This window comes from Tamandua tetradactyla, chromosome 6 (genome assembly GCF_023851605.1).
Source record: "Tamandua tetradactyla isolate mTamTet1 chromosome 6, mTamTet1.pri, whole genome shotgun sequence".
In the NCBI taxonomy this organism is placed as follows: Eukaryota; Metazoa; Chordata; class Mammalia; order Pilosa; family Myrmecophagidae; genus Tamandua; species Tamandua tetradactyla.
Window position 1 is genome coordinate 174,548,856 of NC_135332.1, and position 20,343 is coordinate 174,569,198.

Below are 20,343 nucleotides of genomic sequence, written 5' to 3' on the forward strand. Positions count from 1 at the left end.
GAAGGGAAGGGGGGAGGGATGGGAATAAGACCAGGATCCTAATCTCCCAATTCTCAGCCTGGATCCAATCTTTCTTCCTTCGGGTATCTGAGGAATGGCTGATGCTAAGGAAATCAGCTGAACTGTAAACAGCCTCAACTACAGTGAAAGGGCTTGTACATTGGAACGTGAATGCTACTTTCCTAAAACACATTTTTCTTTTACATCCAGCAATCCTCAAGTTTTCCAATCCCTCCAACAATGTTAGAAATGCAGCTTGGAGGTGAGAGGTCAGCACTTCTGTGTGCAGCTCAAGGAACATATTTGCCATGCACACAGCAGCCATTCCTGACCCCTGCCCTGCGGCCAAAAAGGGGTGTCAGCTGAGCTCAGGGAAATTCAATTTGGCCTGACAACTGGCGGCACGATAATGACAGGGCATATGGAAAGGCAGAGAGAGGGAGGGGCAGTCACTGAGGTTTCTCAGGGACTCGGTTTAGGAGGGTACAACGTTTAGGTCATTTTTACATTTGGAGAAAAACCCTGAAGATAGGGCCAGCTGGTTTCCACTGCTGGCTTGGAATTCAAGTCAGCTCCCGCTTCCAGGCTCCCCTCCAAGTGGTATTTGGGGTGATAAAAGGAAACGGGATCTGTTCTTTATTTCCCTGGGTTTGAGCTTTCCCAGGGATAGAAACTGTATGGTTGTAGGTTATGGGCTCATTCACTAATTGACTTTAATAACCCAACAAACAAAATAAGAAGTCCCTGTACTTTCATCTTGATAAATGCAGCCAGTCCCTACTCCTGAAGTCCCTTCTTTTCAACCGAACTCACAAGCTCCAGCACTTGCCTACCCCATGGAGTACGAGGTGTGGGTGACAGACAACTGTCACAGCGACATAGGACAAAAAGAAAACTGACCCTTCTCAGTGCCGATGAGCAGGGAGGGACCAGGGACCCGCTTTAGGTTTTCTGCTGCAGCCCTCCGGAGGCCAGCCTACCTGCGGCGGGAGAACACGCCCCCTACGGAAAGCATCAGCCGAGAGGGCTCGCAGGTGACCTCCGGCAATAAGGACCTGCATGGCTGGGTTAGGTGACACGTCCCCCAGCAGACCCACAGCATCTGCACTGAGCCTCACCAGCGGCCAGCACCCTGTAAGGGGTGACACCCTGTAAGACCAAGACCCGCTCCCTTTTCTGGTAGACAGAAAGCCCCACGAGGGCAGGAGCTGCGCCTGCCGTCCACCCCTTTGTATCCCAAGCCCCCTCGCCTAGTTCCTGGACCAGAAGTAATAAGCACTGGATCGCCAAAGGTTACACCTAACGAATCCTTAGGTAATAAATCAAAAGAGGTATTCACAGTTATAAGGTTCTGTGAAGACAAGCAGCAAAGTTTCATTTTACCCTGGAGGGTGGAAGTAATCCCTTGTCACAGCCTGTCCAGGTCACATCAGAAGCCGCTCAGCTTGCCTCCCTGCCTTCAGGCTCTTGCCTCCCTCACCCATTCAGGATACTTTGCTTATGTCATCATCCCTAGAAACTATTTTCAGCCTAGAAATTGAAATAATTACAAGGTCTAAGTACTTATTTTACGCAAGACACTTTATTGCCTATCTTTTTTTCCTAATCTGCACCAAAAACCTGAAACATAAAGACTAAAAACCATAAAACATAAATATTATTACTTCCTTTTATAGACAGGAAAAGACTGAGAAGTCAGTAACTTGCCCGAGGTCACACTGCAAGCTGGGGACAGGGCCACAGTCCAGCCACTTCATCCATTTGACTCCAAACCCCTGCTCTTCACACTGCCCAAGCTGACTTTTCAGAAAGGACGCACAGCAGGTCAACTCGTGTCACGATTCCTGTGCTACCTGGTTTCCACGGCTCTTCTTGTCCAGTCTAATTTCTTATCAACCTCTAACAGACCTTTACCCGCTCAGGTCAGACTCTTTAGGCCTCTCCAGAACGTGGCCTACCCCAGGCCTCCATTTTCCCAGCTGCAAAATGGGCCACATCATGTCTTACAAATGGGCAATCCAGCATAGAAGAAAAAGGCAGGGGTCTTGGAGTCAGGAAAAACTGGCTTCAAACCCAAATAGGCAAGTTCTATATCTATAATAATTTCTACCCAAAAGGACTGTTGGGTAGACTGAATGAAATAATGTTTCCAAAGAGCCCAGGTCATGGCGGGTTCAGCAAAAATGGCACCTGTTATTGTTGTTGCTTTTGTTTTGACTTTTCTCAATACTTTCTGGTACCAGCACCCTGCCGTCCTCCTTCCAGAGGAAGGAGATGGAAATGTGGCATAATGTGACATAAAATGTAATATAAATCACTTTGAAAAGTCTGCAGCTCTACAATGCCAGAGACATTTACACCGGCGGTGTCACTGTCAGATTCCCCAGAGCTTGTGTTTGACCAAATTTCACATTTCAACCTCCCGCCCTGCCCCCAAAGAGCCCCTCCACGTTTCCAGGCCGGGCTCTCTGGACAGGATGGGCTGTAGCACACTCACCGATTCCATAGCGAATCTCTCGACGAAAAGCTGGAGAGCCTGGAGGCTGAAGATCTCATGTCTCAGCCGTCACATCAGAAAATTACCTGCATGGGGCAGGAAGAAAGGGGACAAGAGTCACCCAGCAGGACCGGCAGAGGACACCATCTCACAGCAGCAGGGACTTCACGTGGAAGCCAGCGTCCGCGTTACAAGAGCTCCTGTACCAGAGTGGCATGCAGGAACAGGAAACAAAACCACCACGAAACACTATCTCAGCTCCTCACTGCTAGGCCGGCACCTCCATCGCGGAAGCTCTCTGCTCAGGAATCCTTGCGTTCTATTTCTAGCTCTACGTTGGAGAGCAATTTGCAAGTCATTAACTTCCCTAGACCTAGGATTCTAAACATGAAATTAAAGTGTGCTGAGGAGCTACAGACAGACACACAGACAGACAGACACCTGCAGCTGTGTGCCCACAGGAAAACAGAGGTGTTCCCTCAGGAAATCAGCCCAGGAAGGAAGCAGACACAGATGAACATACATAGTTCAGGACAGCCCCTTCTGAACCCAAAAGAGGATTTTAATTAATTCATGCATTACCAAAGCTTAATTAATTGCTAAGTGCACAAAGTGCAGGAAGTCTGGGATAAAAGGCCTTACATAAGGGAACTGCTTCAATATTCGTGCAAGGGAGGGGAAAAGCAGAGGATGGGGAGAAAACAAGAAAGCCAAGGGATCTACTTGGTCCTTCTCCAGTGACCCAAGCTCTGGGTGACATCTCCATCCATCTGGGATCAGAATCGGGGAGACATTCTTAACCCCAACATCTTCCTTCCCCTCCACCTCAGCTCGCTCCCGAGTCCCGGCCAGCTTACCTTCTAGAGCTCTCCCAGGCTACCCATGTCTCTCCGTCCCCACTGACACCTCTCTGGGCCAGCCTCCACCACTCTCACCTGGGCCACAGCACGTCCACTCCTAACTGGTCTCCCCTCATCACTGCCCCCTCTGAAATCTGGTTTCCCACACTGAAGCCAGAATAATCTCGTTTTAAAACTTTTTGTTATGGAAAAACTGCAAATACACAAAAACAGAGAAGAGTGATTGTGGGAGACTGAATAATGCACCCCATGACACGTGGTCCTGATTTGCATTCCTGGGGCTATGAACCCACTGTCGGAGGGATCTCTTAAAGATGTTACTTTAGCTACAACGTGGCCCAGGTGAAAGAGGGTGGACTTAATCCAGATTACTGGAGACCTTTAAAAGAAGAAGAAATTCCGACATCATCAGATGATGTCACAGGCAGGAGCCAGAAGCAGGACGTCGGCGGGAACCAGAGGAGCAGACACAGGAGCAGAGAGGGAGTGGCCGGGGGTGGCACGAGGCAGGGACACCACAAGGGAACCTCCCCACCCCCCAGGACACCCACCAGCAGCCAGCACCAGAATGTCATAGAACTCGGTGGAAAGCATTGCTTTGCTGGCGCCTTGATTTTTGGACTTCTCCTGGCCTCAAAACCATGAGCCAGTAAATTCTCTTTGTGTAAGTCCACCCATTGGGTGCTATTTGCCATAGCAGCCGGGAAAACTGAGACAAGTATCATGCACCCTGTGTAGCTCTACCCAGCTCCAGTCATTGTCAACCCACTGCTCAAGTCTGCTCCAACCACCATCAACCATTAATCAACCCTACCCATCCACGCCCCAGTCCTTTTCCCCCACATTATTATTCTAAAACAAATCTTAGGCATCTTATCATTAGTCATAAATATCATAATATGTGTATCTCTAAAATACAGCATCTTTTAAAAATACAATAAAACTTTAAAATCTATAAAATAAATTATTTTATATACAAAATAGACTAAGGGTGCATGGGTGGCTCAGTAGTAGAATGCTCGCCTGCCATGCAGGAGACCTGGGTTCAATTCCTGGCCCATGCACCAAAAAAAACCATACATATATATGTATGTATTAAAACAATACCATTAGCACATCTAAAAAGAAGATAATTCCTTGATATCATCAAATATCCCTTGTTCAAATTTTCAGGAATCTCATCAATGTTAAAAAAAAATTAACATTAAAAAAAAATCTTGCTCCAAATGAAGTCCAAACCTTACAATCATTTGATATACAGGATGAAATTAGTAAAACACAAATCTGATGTCATGCCAGTCCACCCTCAGCTTAAATCCCTCCAAGGGCTTCCCATGATTTAGGATAAAAACACCACTTGTTTAATATGGTCCAGCTCCTGCCCTCCCAAGGTCACGCACACTGGAAGCCATTACCATCCGTCTGCTACAGGTCATTTGCCCCCTGCTCCCCTCTGCCCGGAAGGCTTCCTCACGCACACTCCTTGACATCTCCAATGATTCCTTAAGGTCACTTCCTCTGGGAAACACTTCCTGATCCTTCGGATTGGGCTACAGAATCTACCTCCATTTATAATTATACACTCATTAATGTGAAGACCGATCAATATCTATTCACTGATTTGATTATGAGCTGTGAGTGCAGAAAGTGTATGGATTTGCTCACTGGTGCTTCCCCAACGCTGACTACACAGTGACCAGCAAAAATAATATTATAAATATTCATTAAATAAATGTCGAACCACTTGCTTCAAACTCCAATGCCAACAGTGATTGACTTTTCCTAAGCCTTGAATCACACGTTTAAATGAGATGGGGAATTGACAAGCTTATCCTAAAATTCCTATGGAAATGCAAGAAAGGACTGAGAATAGCCCAAACAATCTTATAAAAGAAGAACAAAGTTGGAGGATTCACAGTTCCCAAATTCAAAGCCTACTACACAGCTTCAGTAACCAAGACAGTGTGGAACTGGCATGAAGAGAGACATATACACCAATGGAACACAACTAAGAGCCCAGAAAATGACCTTTAGATTTACAGTTAATTGACTTCAATAAGGGTACCAAGATAATTTAATGAAGGAAGAATAATCTTTGTACAAATGGTGCTGGTACAAATGGGCATCCACATGCAAAAGAATGCTACTGAATCCCTACCTTGTACCATATACAAAAATCAACTCAAAATAGTTCAGACACCTAAATATAAGAACTAAACCTATAAAAATCTGAGAAGAAAACATGGGAGTAGATTTTGTGACCTTAGATTAGACAATGGTTTCCCAGATATAACATCAAAAGCATAAGCAAGCGAAGGAAAGGCTGATGAATTGGTCTTCATCAAAATGTTACTTTTTATGCCTCAAAGGATACCACCAAGAAAGTGGGGACAACCCACCAAAGGAGAGAAAATATTTGCAAGTCAAATATTTGATAAGGGATCTGCATCTAGAATGTATGAATTCCAATAACTGAGCAATAAAAGGACAAATATCCAATTAAAAAATGCACAGAGAATCTGAATAGATATTTTTCCACTGAAAATATCATGGCTAATAAGTACATGAAAAGATGCTTGTTCTAGTTTGCTAGCTGCCAGAATGCAATACACTAGAGACGGATTGGCTTTTAATAAAAGGGGATTTGTTTTGTTAGTTCTTCAGAGGAAAGGCAGCCAACTTTCAATTGAGGTTCTTTCTTACGTGGGAAGGCACAGGATGGTCTCTGCTGGCCTTCTCTCCAGGCCTCTGGGTTCCAACAACTTTCCCTGGGGTGATTCCTTTCTGCATCTCCAAAGGCCTGGGCTGAGCTGCGAGTGCTGAGATGAAGTATGCTGAGCTGCTTGGGCTCTGCTACATTGTGCTCTCTCATTTAAGCACCAGCCAATTAAGTCAAACTTCATTCACTGCAGCAGGCATGCCTCCTAGCCAACTGCAGATGTAATCAGAAACAGGTGAGGTTCACATACCATTGGCTCATGTCCACAGCAACAGAACTAGGTGCCTTCACCTGATCAAGGTGACAACTGACTCTAACTCCCACAATGCTCAACATCATAGTCATTGAAACTGTAATCAAAATCACATTGAGATTCCATTCTACACCCACCAGGATAGCTATAATCAAAGACTGAAAATAAGTGTCGGCAAGAATACAGAGAAACCAGAATCCTCATACACTGCTGGTAGGAATGTAAAATGGTCCAGTAACTTGATGAATAGATCAGCAAAATGTGGTTTATCCCTACAATGGAATAGCAGTCAGCTGTAAAAAGGAATGAAGTTCTGATAGACATGTTATGATATGGATGGACCTTGAAACATTACACTAAGTGAAAGAAGTCAGAGACAAAAGGCCACATATTATATGATTCCATTTAACTATCTAGACTAGGCAAATCCATAAACAGGAAGCAGATCAGGGGTTGCCAAGGACTAGGACATGGGAGAGAGGAGAATGGGGAGTGAACAAAACTGATCAAAATGTTCTAAAGTTTGGATAGTGGTGATGGTCCCTCAACTCTACGAATATACTAAAATCCAACGAACTGTATACTTTAAGTAAGTAGATTTTATGATGGATTAAATATATTTTAATAACCTGTAAAAAAACAACTTTTAAAAAATTGGATGGGATCTCACAGTGCTTTGGAAATAGCTTGAATCAGTCCATCCTAACTCCACAGCCCTTATTAATTCTTCATGAGTAAAATTTTGGAGACAACAAGATCATGCTGCTTTTCACAGACATGATAAGGAAATTTGGCCCAAACTCCCTGAGCCACTGAAGTGTCATCTCTACAGGTTGGAGCCTGTGAATCCTATAGTAACAGCTCTGTTGTCTATGGAGAGCCAGCCTCCTTTCTGATTTTCCTATACTATTACCTTCCAACCCCTATTTAGGCAGTACATGTCAAAGAAAAATAAAGCTTTGTTGCCTGGATAGTCAATGCCTCTCCCAGCCCATTCCTCAACTTTCTTTTCCTTGTTTCACCCAATTAGGCCAGCTAAGACAGATCATTCCCCACTAATTCTTCACTCCCCAGCCTGGATGTGAATTATATATTCACTCCCTCTGGCATGTGACTTCATAGTACTTCCCACATGTGGATAGTGTTCATTCTCCTGCCCCAGTGGATGTTGGATTTAACCCTTCTTGCTTTAGCCAGTGGAATGTGGATGGCAGTAACAGTGTGCTGGTCCCAAGTCCATCTCTCCTGCACCCCTGCGGTTTGCCATGAAGGAGCAGGTCTCACCAGGCCCCAACCTGCCGCTGCCTTCATGAAGTCTGGACCCCAAAATGAAGGCACGTGGAGAAGATCTGAACTCAATCATAAGTCTAGCCTGGGCCAGCCCAGCCCAGCCTGTATCATTCAAACCTCAACTCACCCATGGAACCATATGAATGAAAATATCTCCTGCCAAGCACCTGAGATTCCAAGGTTTTTGCTACTCAAACAAAAACTGACTGATGCACATGGGAACTTTAATTTACGGATCCCAATGAGTATCAACATGGGTTTGAAAAAAATGAAAGCAATACGCACAGACAGCATGATCAATAGAGCCACCCAATTGATGTTAATTTGACCATTACCACGAACATGTTAGGGAGATATTGGGGAAGTTCTACAGATGAGATAACAGACCTCCAATGTGAAATAACGTGCAATCTGAAATAATGTGCTAAGACAGTGTGGTAGAACTGAGATTTGAACCCAGGCTATCGGATTCAAAAAGTCCATGCTAGGCTTCCCTGCACATGCTCGGAGACAGCTGTTACACGAGTCCGTGGCACACCAAGCCACCTCCACCCGTGCCCCACTCCCTTTAATGCGCCTGCATGAAAGGCTGCTGGAGTAAGTGGAAAGACCACTGGGCTTGAAGTCAAAGATGGGCGTTCCAGCCCCAGCTGAGGCTCTGCAGCAATGAGGCCCCTTGCTTGTGAAATGAGGCCACTCATTCTAGCCTGACCTATGTCACCAGACTGTTGTGAACCTCCAGAGAGGTGGCTTGAGAAAGTGCTGTGTGAGCTGTGACACCACAGGCAGTAGCATCCTGCTCCCCCGATTCTGAACCCGCTCAAAGTAGGTTACCATCTCCATATGTCAGTGTCTCACCCACACTGCTTTGAGACCATTTATGTTTTGAGACTGAGGTTTTTTTCAGACAGAGACTATTTCTTTTCAATTACAAAAGTAATCCAGTTCTCCCAAGAAAAGTATTAAGCCATACAGCTAAAATAATTAATTCACTATTCCAACACCTGGAGATAAATACCATTAGGGTTTGGAGGCTATTTCCTTTCTGGAACTGTTTTTGTTAAGAGTAAAATGAATAATGCATTTCAATTAACATGATTTTCTTAGAACCTGAGAACCATCAGTACCCAAAATTCCACTTTCCATTCATTCATTCATTCAACAAATACTTGTCTTGCATTTACCATGTGCCAGGGGCGATTTTTAACACTGAAGAGAGCCAAGAACAAGAGAAAGTTCCTGATCTCAAATAATAATATTCATTCACCATTTTTCTCGTTCAATAAATAAGGGACACCTATTATATGCTGGGCTCCAGATAAGAACAACAACAGTATCAGTAGTAGCTGCTTCCTTGCTCAATCCTGTACTCTGACAGTACAGTTTGCTATTAAAAGTTGAGCCCTAGAACAAAATGAAATTGGTTGGGGATCCAGGTTCCGACTCTCTGGTGAGTGATACACCCTTTCATGCCTCAGTCTTCTCATCTTTAAAATGAAGCTAATTAAAGTAGCTATCTCATCCTATTACTGAGTGAACTGATAAGATAAAGTAGTTAAAGCACTCAGCAGACACTTGGTTCCCAATAAGTGACTGATACATGGTAACTGGCAGTGGTGGGAGTGATACCACTGGCTCATTTAAGGACGTCCCCTTTAGAATGGTGTGAAGACAGCCACCCTATGAGAAGCTAAAACTCAGGTAAGGAACTTGTCCCAGGTTATGCAGGTAACTGCTTGGACACCTGAGGCTCAATCCTATCGGGACACTCTAAGAGACTGTGGAGAACACACCTCAGAACTGTCCCCCAGGGGAAATAAGCTGGGGTCTCCTGCAGAGAGGCAGGAGGACCTCCTCACGAACAGGCACTGTCTACAGTGCTTTCCCAGTGGGCTCAGAATTATGGACAGAGAGCCAACAGTGTCTGCTAAATAGGTGATTAGTCAAAGGAGGGAGTGAACAGCTGGGATCCACCCCGCATGCTTTTGTCCATAACCTCTCATTTCTCTCATTTCCCACCAGTGATGGAAGATTTAAAGCAACTATGTGCTGAATGAACTAGAATTCATTACCATCAAGCACTGCATTTGTTATCTACCCACATTTCTGCTTTTCTATTATAATTCAATTCTCATTTCTTGACTTACAGTATGTCAATCAGGAGAGCAATTCCTGAATGCTATGCAAGAATAAGGGACATAAATAATTTGGTACATAAACCTTTCTTCATGCCAACTCCCAAAGAGGTGTTGCATTTTACTCAACAAAGTGACTTCACGGATGTCGGGACTCATATCCTTTTATAGAGGATGTTATGAACCCTTGAGTCATCTGCAGCTGGCTACAGCTTAGCCAGTCCTCAACACCCCCCCACCCACCCCATCATCACAGCAGACATGTTTCCTGTCTAGGGATGCAATTCTTTTTTGTTCTGTGGAAACTGTACTTTGAAAATTAGGGACTAAAGAAAGTTGGCTGTAGTGGGTTGCACACCGTTCCCTATAAAAATATGCCCACATCTTAATCCCCAGAACATACGAATGTGACCCTATTCGGGAAGAAAGGGTCTTTGAAGATACAATTTAGTTAAGGATCTCAAGATGAGCTCATCTTGGGTTATCTGGGTAGGTCCTAAATTCAGTGACAAGGGTCTCAGTAAGACGCAGAGGAGGGACAGGGAAAGCAGAGGAGAAGGCCGCATGAAGGCCGGGCAGAGGCTGGAGTGAGGAGACCACAAGCTAAGAACACCTGCAGCCACCAGCAGCTGGGAGAGGCAAGGAAGGAATCTCCCCTAGTGCTTACAGAGCGGGTCCGGCCTTGCCAATGCATGGATTCCAGACTCCTTTTTGGTCTCCAGAATTGTGAGAGAATCAATTTCTGTGTTTGTAAGCCACCCAGTTTGTGGCAATTTATTGTAGAAGCCCTAGGAAACTAATACCTGGAGAATATATTTTTATGCCAACTGTCCTCTGAGTTTATTAGAAGCTCAACTTGTCTAGTCCCAGTTGAAGTCCCCTCTCCTTCAGGAAGCTTTTCCCAACTTTTTCAACTCAACAATTTATCAGTTTTGGAATCCTGATAAAATAATAATAATCATAGCAACCCCTGACTGAACAGTTTCTGTGTATCAGACACCATGCTAAGCATATTCATTAACTTTGACATCCTTGCAATAATGCTGCAAGGAGTTGGTTATCTGAATCTCACAAACAAGGAAACTGAGGCTCGTGGAAATTATGTTGTATATCCCAAGTCACACAGCTGGTAGGTGGTAGACCCAGGATTCAAACGTGGAACTGCCTGGCTTTGAAGCTCAGGCCCTTCCCTGCTAAACTAAGCAAGGCAGTGTGGAATATGATTGAATATACCCCATTCCACATTATTTTCAGACGGTTCCAGGCAGGTAAGTCAAATCTCCTTTCTTACAGCAATTCTTGAATGGGGAATGCAGAGCCTGTCTGAGTGGGTCATGGAGTTTTTGTACCAATTATTAAGTTTCTCAGTTTCCATGTCCACTGGCAGGCAACAAACCCTACCTCCCTACCTGCCCTGAGCTGCCCAAAGTTACTCACCTATGACCTTTGGCAGGTGGCTTTGAACTGTTGCTATTTTTCCTAACCCCTCTTCCCCCAGCCCACCAGCAAGTGTATGGGGTGGGCCACTCCTGCCTGGAATTACCCAATACATGGTATGGAGGAGAAGGAAGCAAACACCTGCTGAAGCTGACCCAGGAGGAAGCCAACTGAAATGCTCTGCCTAACATGGCAGGGCTGCTGGTCCTTAGCCTGGAGCCTGTCCCCTGGCTCAATGGCTGGTTACAATAGTAACCAAAGCTGGTTCTCTTAGGAAATACACACGGGAGTGTTAAGTGTTCAAGAAGCATGATGTAGACAATCTACGCTCCCATGTCCAGAAAATGCATAGCTATACAGACAGATGAGCAGATGGATAGATGGACAGATGGACGGAAGGATGAATGGACAGACAGAATGACACAGCAAACGTGGTTAATCAGACAACATAATAGGTGATGAAAACAGGCAAAGTACAGTGTGCCAGAGGAACCTGTATACAAGGGGTGTTTAGTAAATACTTGGCATTTTAAAATTTCATCCTGAGAACTTTGTGAGTCTTGAGAAAAGCAAATACCAGAGGAACAGCCTCAGTAACCCGAGGAGAGGGCAACCAAGTAACCACGGAGCAGGTGCTGGGCGGTAAAGGAGGCTCACCCGCCCGTGGCGCGACCCACTCCGGGCACCAGCACAACAGGCTCGGCTCGATCCGCGCCTCCACGATGCTACACAATTCCTTCAAGTTCCCCTGGGAAGAACCGGGAGCGTGGCCCATGACATCCGCGGGGGCCCAGGGTTTGCTGTGCGCCCCCCCCATTTCAGCAGGGCGATGGTGGTCCTTTCTCACGTCCTATCTGCGTGCGGAGCCGTTAGCGCGGCTGCTCCGCGGGCGCGCGCAGGAGAAGGGGCGGCAGGCAGTCCCGGGTGGGGGTTCCCGAGCAGCGGGAAGAGGACAGCCTCGGAGCAGACACACGCTCCAGCACGGGCTCTCCCACCTGCCAGGTGATCTTGGGCAAGGAACGTGGCTCCTGTGAGCCTGTGTCTTCTGGAAATTGGGGATCACCCTGGACGATGACAGTGTGCGTGCACAGGGCCTTGACCTGTGCACGTGGGCCAAGTGCATCCACCTGAAGGATGCACCTGCGACTCTGCTGAAGCGTCTCGTCTCAGCCACGAAGGGCAGGAAAGGAAGGGATGGAAATTCCTTCCACGAAGGGATGGAAATTACGGGACAAACACCCCAGCTTCAGTACCCCTTAGGGGGGACAACGCTGTCTCCCGTTCCCCAGAAGACCCGGCCTCAGTGGCCTGTCGAGAGCACACCCGCTGCTGGCTGCCTCTTCGTTGCCATCTCACTTCCCCACCCCTCCGCCCTGCTTGAGCTCAAATATTTTCCCAGCTTCGGATTTTGGGGGACCCCTTCTCTAAGATGGGGATGATGCTACTTTTGATGGAGTGTTGTTGGGAGGGAAAAAAGAAGGTCGTGCAAGTGCAGTGCTGGCACAGAGCAAGTACATAAGGAACAAAACCAGACAGGACGTTGGCAGCCCTGGGGCCTGACCTGGCAGCTTCCTAGCAGTGCCAGCACCGCAGACACATCTCACATGCCCCGGGTCAGGCAGGGACAGCACAACCAAAGACTGAAGCCACTTCCCACGAGCAGCACCTCAGTGTCCCAGTCTCCACACTGTCCAAAGGAAAAGGGAACCAGATTGGAAATGGTCTGCATGGAAAGGTGTTGGTCCCCCCTGCAGGAATCCACCGTCACTGGGTGCCCACTGGGTGCCAGGCAGGCCCTGTGTGGCACCTGCCAATTTACCACCTTGAGTCCCACTGAATTTTCTCCCAGCCCAGACTAACGAGAAACACAGCTATTACTGTTATCCCCATTTCACAGGAGACAATGTTTCTGATCGATTAAATAACAATTAAAGTAGTATATATATACATGTATATATCTAGCTAACCTTTATTGCATGCTTACTATTTGCAAGAACAATTTTAGCCATCACAACAACCTACAAGGACAGGCATTATCATCACTTCATTTTATAGAAAAGGAAGTTGACCCACACAGGATGTACACTTTGCTGGACTATTCACAGCTAATAACTCGAACCTAGATCTTTCTGATTACAAAGACTCTTGTTTCCTTTAAATACCACCAGTGCCTCCCATGAAACCCAACCAGCCTTTTGAGCACAGGCAAGCTCGAGAGACAATGCTGCTGTGAGTATTTCTCCCCTAAGACTAGAACATAAAGCCCTTTAACAAGCTAACGAGACGGGCCTGGCCACACAAGCACGCCTCTAGTTCTCTGGAGTACATCCAATCAGCATCAAAAACCACCCCGACAATGCTCTCTGTGAACCCTATTTCTTCCATTCTATGGCGCCTCTATCATTGTTATATTTTTCACATCTTAACCTTTCTGAAATAACTGTATCTTACTATCAGTGAAATTTGATGTAGTAGAGCTGCTGTTTTCTCCCCCAAAGCTGCTATTAGATCAGTAATGCATCTTAAATCAAAGGCAGTTTAGAATCAAAGGAATTAAAGTATATCTAAGAAACATTCAAATCTCATCTACTTAAAGCCCAGAGCCATCCTTAGAATAACCTAGAGAAATGAAGAGCCTAAATCATCTCCTTCAGACCTGGCAAAGAATCTGTCAAAAACACACCTCCTTGCATGAGGTTTCACCCCACACAGCTCCTCATCAGTTAACTTGTGGCGAAGAAACCCCAGGCTCAGAATCTCAGCATACTTGTACTTCTAATGAGAAAGGAATTGAATTCCTTTATGTCAGTCCACAGATAACAACATCCTACGAGTGCCCTCTAAACTGCAAAAATATAAATATTTATTCCATCATTCTTCCAGATTCATTCATTCATTCATTCCTACAACAGTTGAGCAGGGGCCCATTAGGGCCTAATCCAAGCAGGTACTTCCCTCAAGGAGAAGGCAGACATGTGACTCAGGAGTTGCTGGTACTTGCAAGAACAGGAGTCAGCAAACCAAACGCTCATAGTGGCATTATTCACACTAGCCAAAAGGTGGAAACAACCCAAATGTCCATCGACAGATGAACAGATAAACAAAATGTGGGACAGCCATACAATGGAATATCATTTGTTCAATAAAAAGAATGAAGGACTGACACATGCTGCAGCATGGATGAACCATGAAAAAGTTTTGGTAACAACAGGTGGTGAGAGTAGCACAATGTTATGCATGTAACTAATATCAGTGAACTGTACACATACAAGAAATTAAAATGGAAAAATTTGTATTGTATATGTTAAAGAAGTAGATGCAAAGTATAGAAATAATACAGAGGAAAGAGCAAAGACTGGCTTGCCGGGGGGAGGTGGCACCTGCATCGAGTTTTGAGGGATGAACAGGCACACATCAGACAGGAAGAGGACGTTCTAAGTGGACAGAGCAGTTAGTTCAAAGCCACAGTCCTAAGTTCAAATGTCTGCTGACCCCTGGTCACACCCAAGCACAGTGCTGAGTCCTTCGTCCCGACATCCCGTGTGCGGGCCCACGCTCCAGGGGAGGGGTCCTGCGCCAGCCACTTAGAGCCCAGGCCCTGGCCACGCTGTGTCTGAGTTCCTGCCCCCAGCCAGGCTGGCCTCCCGCTCCAGGTTCTCAGCCCCCAACTCCTAGATATGGCTCACTCCCTGGGCTTGCCACACGCTAACTAGGGGATCCAGCCAACCCAGTTCACTCCTCAGCTTCTGTTCCTGTACAGCTGGGACAGGCAACAGCTAGCCCTTGGGGTGCTGTGACTCCCAGCCCACCGACGGCACTCACTGTGGGGGGCGGTCATGACGCAGGGGGCCTCATCTGCCTTGCTTACAGTGAATCCACAGGACTTAGAACAGGAGACAGAATTGAAGAAAAAATGAATGAAATGTTTGCTGACCAATAGGCATAGCGTATTCACACAACAAATATACTGTGATGACCAGACAATACTTTCCTTCAGGTAAATTAAAATCTCAATAATTTCACCCAAGGACAGGAAATACGAGCAAAACGCCAGCCCGATACAATTGCAGGAACACACTGCAAACCCTCCACCTACCAACGCTAACTCTGCTCCTGGGGCGACGCTCAGAACCGGAAGTACCACCCAGGCAAAGGCTGTGGCTCCCTTCCCTCTGAGTTCCGGGTCCTGACCTCGAAAGCCCGGGCCCAGGGGCTGATGCACAGCAGGCACACACCAATATTTCTGAATGGTTAGAGAGGGGCAGGCTCAATCAAGGCAGGCTTCCTGGAAGAAGACGGCTTTGAAGGAGGGAAAAGACACTTAGCAGAGAAAAGGAAGAGCAAGTGTGGTTGTAGAGAGGGGCCTGACACACTAGCTCTGTCTTTTTACTAAAGGCAGAGGCAGTTCAGGTCTGAGACCCAAGAAAATAATAAAAGCATGGGCATTTACTTGCCTTATAGTTGCACACACATACATACCCATCCGTGCACACACAAACACACACCATGTCAAACTAGACTAAGTTAAATTTCTTCAAGAAATGGAAATGGGCATTAATAAGCATTAAAAAGAAATGAAACGACTTTCTTTTTAGGCAGTTTTCTTTCGCATCAGAGTAATGACCCAATACTTAACGCAGCCGTACATTGTCCTGCAGTGCTGAACCCTCAGTTCTGAGTGCTTGGTGTATATTACCCCATTTCATCTCCACAGTGACCCTAGAAGGTGGGTTCTACCACTGTGGTAGGCAGGCTAATGGCCGCTCAAAAGGTGTCCACATTCGAGTCCCCAGAACCTGCAAATATGTTATCTTATATGGCAAAAGGGGCTTTACATATGTAGTTAGGTTAAGGATCTTAAAGTAACAAGGTGTCCTGGGCTGTCCAGGTGGGCCCAATGTAATCACAAGGGTCCTTCAAAGGTGGGAGAGGGAGACAGGGGAGTCAGAAGGGAGAGGGCAGTGGGCAAGAGAGTAGGCCAGCCACCTCTGGCTGGGAGGAGGGCAGAAGAGGCCGTGAGCCAAGGAGTGCACGCGGCCTCTAGAAGCTGGAACAGCAAGGAAGTGAATCCTCCCTTAACACCCCAAAGGCACAGAGCCCTGCTGACACCCTGAGGTCAGCCCAGGGAGCTTCTAACCTCCAGAACTGCAAGCTAATAAATCTGTTTTGTTTTAGAGACTAAGTTTGCAGTGATTTGGTACAGCAGCCGTAGGAAACTCATACAATGAGTATAGCATTTTACAAATGAATGAATTCTGAGAGGAGTGCTGCGACCTGTCCAGTCTACTACAGATACAAGAAATGGACTCAGGATCTAAGGCACGCCCACCCGACTGCTGAGTTAGACACGTCTGACTGTCTGTCCTTGAAACCTCCTTGCCACCCGTCCACAGGACCAGGCAGATCTGCATCTGCAAAGTTTCTGGAGCTGAATGATGCAGTGAGGCAGAAGGAAAAAGCCAGGGCATTGCAATCAGAGGGGGTGGGTTTCCAAGTCCCAGCTTTTCAGCATACTAGCTTCGGGCAAGCTACCCCGCATCCCTGAACCTGTTTTCTCATCTGTAAAATGACAAAAGAGCATCAGGTAGGTACCTTTTGTGAATGAGGCACTGTGATTTCTATCAAGAAATACAGATAACTGCTTTCTCTTTGGCCCTCTAACCTCCAAGTGTTACAAACTTGACTTTCCTGGAGTAAACCAAAGCACCCATCTATGTAATAATGTAGAGCTTTCTTCTTTCCTAATACACATAATGTTATATTTATGAGGATAGTAACACTGTTTTGTTCACTTTTATAACCCTCATACAAGGTCTGGCGCCTGGTAGGTGCTCAATAAATACTTATTGCCTGAATGTGTTCAGAATTAGATAAAAATAAACAAGGGAAACATCTCAAAGATTTCCGTGTAACAAGTCAGAATGGGCAAGTGGGGATTCATTTTAAACCTCAGGGAACTCCTCACCTGACCTAAAACCCAACCATCCACTCCAGTATCTCTGGTCGGACAGGAAGTCCTGGACGAAACTACCTATCAGCCCTACCCCAAGGCAGCCGCATGGCCAGGGACACCATTACTGAGCAACAGCTACTTGTGTCCTAGGGGACACCGCATGCGCCGAGCAGCCCCTGGCCGGAGGCTAAGCTGGCGGCTACTGACTCACCGCGGGTTCCAGGCAGCTCCCTACACCACCCGGGGTCTCCACCCGAGGAAGAGCCTCCAATTTGAGGGTACCCATTAAATAGGGAGGCCTTGGAAATTCACGCAGGTGGGCACTACAGAATCTGTAAGCAAGGTGACCCCATACTCCATACCTTTTCCCTCTCCAGAGATTTCTGGGAAACCAGAAGACCCTGTAAAGAGCACAGTACCCAGCTCGGTAAATGTCTATTGAATGAATGAATGAATGAACAAATGCAAGCCTAAATACCCTCACGCCAAGACTTTCCGGGCTCATGATCACTTCCCAACAGAGCGCACTTCCCAGCTGCCAGCCAGTCAACACAAAGCAGTGCCAGGGACGCCGTGCCCGCCTCTTACTTCACAGCCGTCTGAAATGTCAGCTGCCCTGAGCGTCCCCTTCGGGGGCCTGGCATGAACCAGACTTCTCTTCGAAATCAACCTTCCCAACTTTCCCTGTTTTCCCTGAATGACAAGGAACGCGGAGCAGCGGCCCTGGGGCGGGGGTACCAGGGTACCAGGGGGGCAGGCGTGTGGCCTCAGCACACAGAATCTGGAGGCAGAACATGTAGCAGAAAGGTGGCAGGCTCCTCCAAGCCCAGGGGCCGCACAGGTCAGGGGGTTCCTAACAGCCGCTCCCAGGGCTGCTGTGGGCTTTCGGGGAGCCGGGAAGATGCGGCCGAGAGAGCAGGAGCTTTCCCATTCCGGCCCCCACGTGGGTCCTGCCCCATCTGGTACACGCGCAGTCTCGACCCAGCAGTGCATGATACCCAGTGGAAACGAGGGGGGCCCCGTGCCTGAAGCCAAGGCGGCAGCCCCCTCCCAGTACCATGTCCGTGCAGCGGTGCACACATGCGTGCACATGAATGCTGCACACAAGGGCGGTGGAGAGAGCGGCAGACTCCCCAAGGGCAGGAGAAAGGAACCCTGGGCAGGGCAGCGGCCTTAGGAGAACTTCGTGTGCCGGGTGGGGACATTCCAGCATCAGCCAGCTTCCTCTGGAAGCAGTTTCCTGGCTCCTTCTGACACGGGATGTGGGTGGAAAGCAGTCCCCTCTCATGCTGCAGGCATGATAGTGGCAGGGTGGCCCCTGAGCAGGCAGGCCCAGATGCACACCCCGACTTCTTTTATGGGTCAGAAAAACCAACAAATACTGGCTTTAAAGGGGAGAGGGGGCATTTACGGGCTGACAAAAGTGCAAAGTCCAGGGAAGTGGCTGTAACTTCAGGAATGGCTAGTTTCACAGGCTCCAGGAATGTTGCCAGAGACAGGTTTTTCTCTGCCGGCTCTGCATTCAGGGGGAGGGGCGGCTTGCCCCATGAGGGTCACTGGCTGTGGGGCCTACGTCTGAGCCCAGGTGAGCAGTTCCTCCAGAAGGAAAGCCCCTCTTTCCCAGCCGTTCTAATAAACGTCTCGGGCCTGCCTCTGTGTCTACATCCTTGAACCGATCTCTGGCCAGGGGCATGGAAAAGGCCGACCCAGTAGGCACTGCCCAGGTGCCCACACCTGCCCAGGGGGTGGGTGAGCTCCGTGGGATCCACAAAAACTAAGGGAGGGGAAGGGCAGTTGCACAAAGGAAAATAAGGCAGAGCTTAAAAAAAAAGAAAGAGTGTTCAGTACAGGTAGTCTTTATTAGAAAACAAGTGGCAGCCAACGTCAACTTTAAAGAAATCAGGAGCAGGCAGAGCTTTCATGGGTCTTTTGCTTCTGTAACAGCTTTATTGAGATACGGTTTATGCACCATGTAATTCCCCATTGAAAGGGCACAATTCAATGTGTTTTAGCATATTCGCAAAGGCGTGCAACCATCACCACTGTCGAATTCTGAACACTTTCATCACCCCCCAAAAGAAACTGGGTATCCATTAGCAATGATTCTCCATCCCCCCACCCCACCCACTCACCTATTTTCTGTTTATAAATTTACTCATTCTGGACATTTCACGTAAATGGAATCACCCCAGACACCTTTCTTTGGAGGCAAAATCTATAAAAGACCCCTTTTCTGTTCCATGCACTAAGGTAACATTCCAGAAACCTACAACCTCCAGATGGGTCTCTGGACAAGATAAGTCCTGAAATGAAGAGGGGCCAGACCGTCCAGAACATCGACTAGTTTCATCTCCCTATCCCATATTATCGACAGCCCCTTCCAATGTGAAAAAGTTAGAATGGCCATAGCCAAATACCCCTAAAGAGGATGAGAAAAATCGAAGTTGATGGTGGAGTTATATAGAGAAGGTCAGGTTTAACAAATGAGTATGACTGCTGAATCATTATAATGATATTTCTTTTAGTCTCTGGTATCTGAGAGTAGCTAGAAATAAAAACCTAAAATTGTGGAACTGTAACTGTGCTGGTTTGAAAGGAAGTGTGCCCCCTAAGAAAAGCCATGTTTTAATGTAAGTCCCATTTCATAAGGTAGAATAATCTCTATTCAACACCGTATGTTTGAAACTGTGATTGGATCATCTCTCTGGTTGATGTGATTTAGTCAAGAATGGTTGTTAAACTGGATTAGGGGATGACATGTCTCCACCCATTTGAGTGGGTCTTGATTAGTTTCTGAAGTCCTATAAAAGAAGAAATATTTTGGAGAAGGAGAGACTCGGAGAGAGCAGAGAATGCTGCAGCACCACGAAGCAGAGAGTCTACCAGCCAGCGACCTTTGGAGATGAAGAAGGGAAATGCCTCCCGGGGAGCTTCATGAAACCAGAAGCCAGGAGAATAAGCTAGCAGATGACGCTGTGTCTGCCATGTGCCCTTCCAGCTGAGAGAGAAGCCCTGACTGCGTTCGCCATGTGCCTTTCCAGATGAGAGAGAAACCCTGAACTTCATCGGCCTTCTTGAACCAAGGTATCTTTCCCCGGATGCCTTTGATTGGACATTTCTATAGACTTGTTTTAATTGGGACATTTTCTCTGCCTTAGATTTGTAAACTAGCAACTCATTAAATTCCCCTTGTTAAAAG

The 20,343-nt window shown here is 46.9% G+C and overlaps 1 protein-coding gene across 3 annotated transcripts in view; it reads right to left on the reverse strand.

Moving 5' to 3' along the window:
• Positions 1-20,343, reverse strand: part of ASAP1 (ArfGAP with SH3 domain, ankyrin repeat and PH domain 1) — a 401,437-nt gene that overhangs the window by 361,464 nt on the left and 19,630 nt on the right. The window contains exons 1-2 of one of the 3 annotated variants that reach the window (XM_077167667.1): positions 11,849-12,064; positions 2,498-2,583 (exon numbers count right to left, since the gene is read on the reverse strand). In XM_077167667.1, the coding sequence (XP_077023782.1) occupies positions 2,498-2,556 (59 nt within the window). In that variant the 5' untranslated portion in view covers positions 2,557-2,583; positions 11,849-12,064. Of the gene's footprint in view, positions 1-2,497; positions 2,584-11,848; positions 12,065-20,343 lie in introns of those variants that run through there. The other 2 variants (XM_077167668.1, XM_077167671.1) reach the window with 2 other exon arrangements.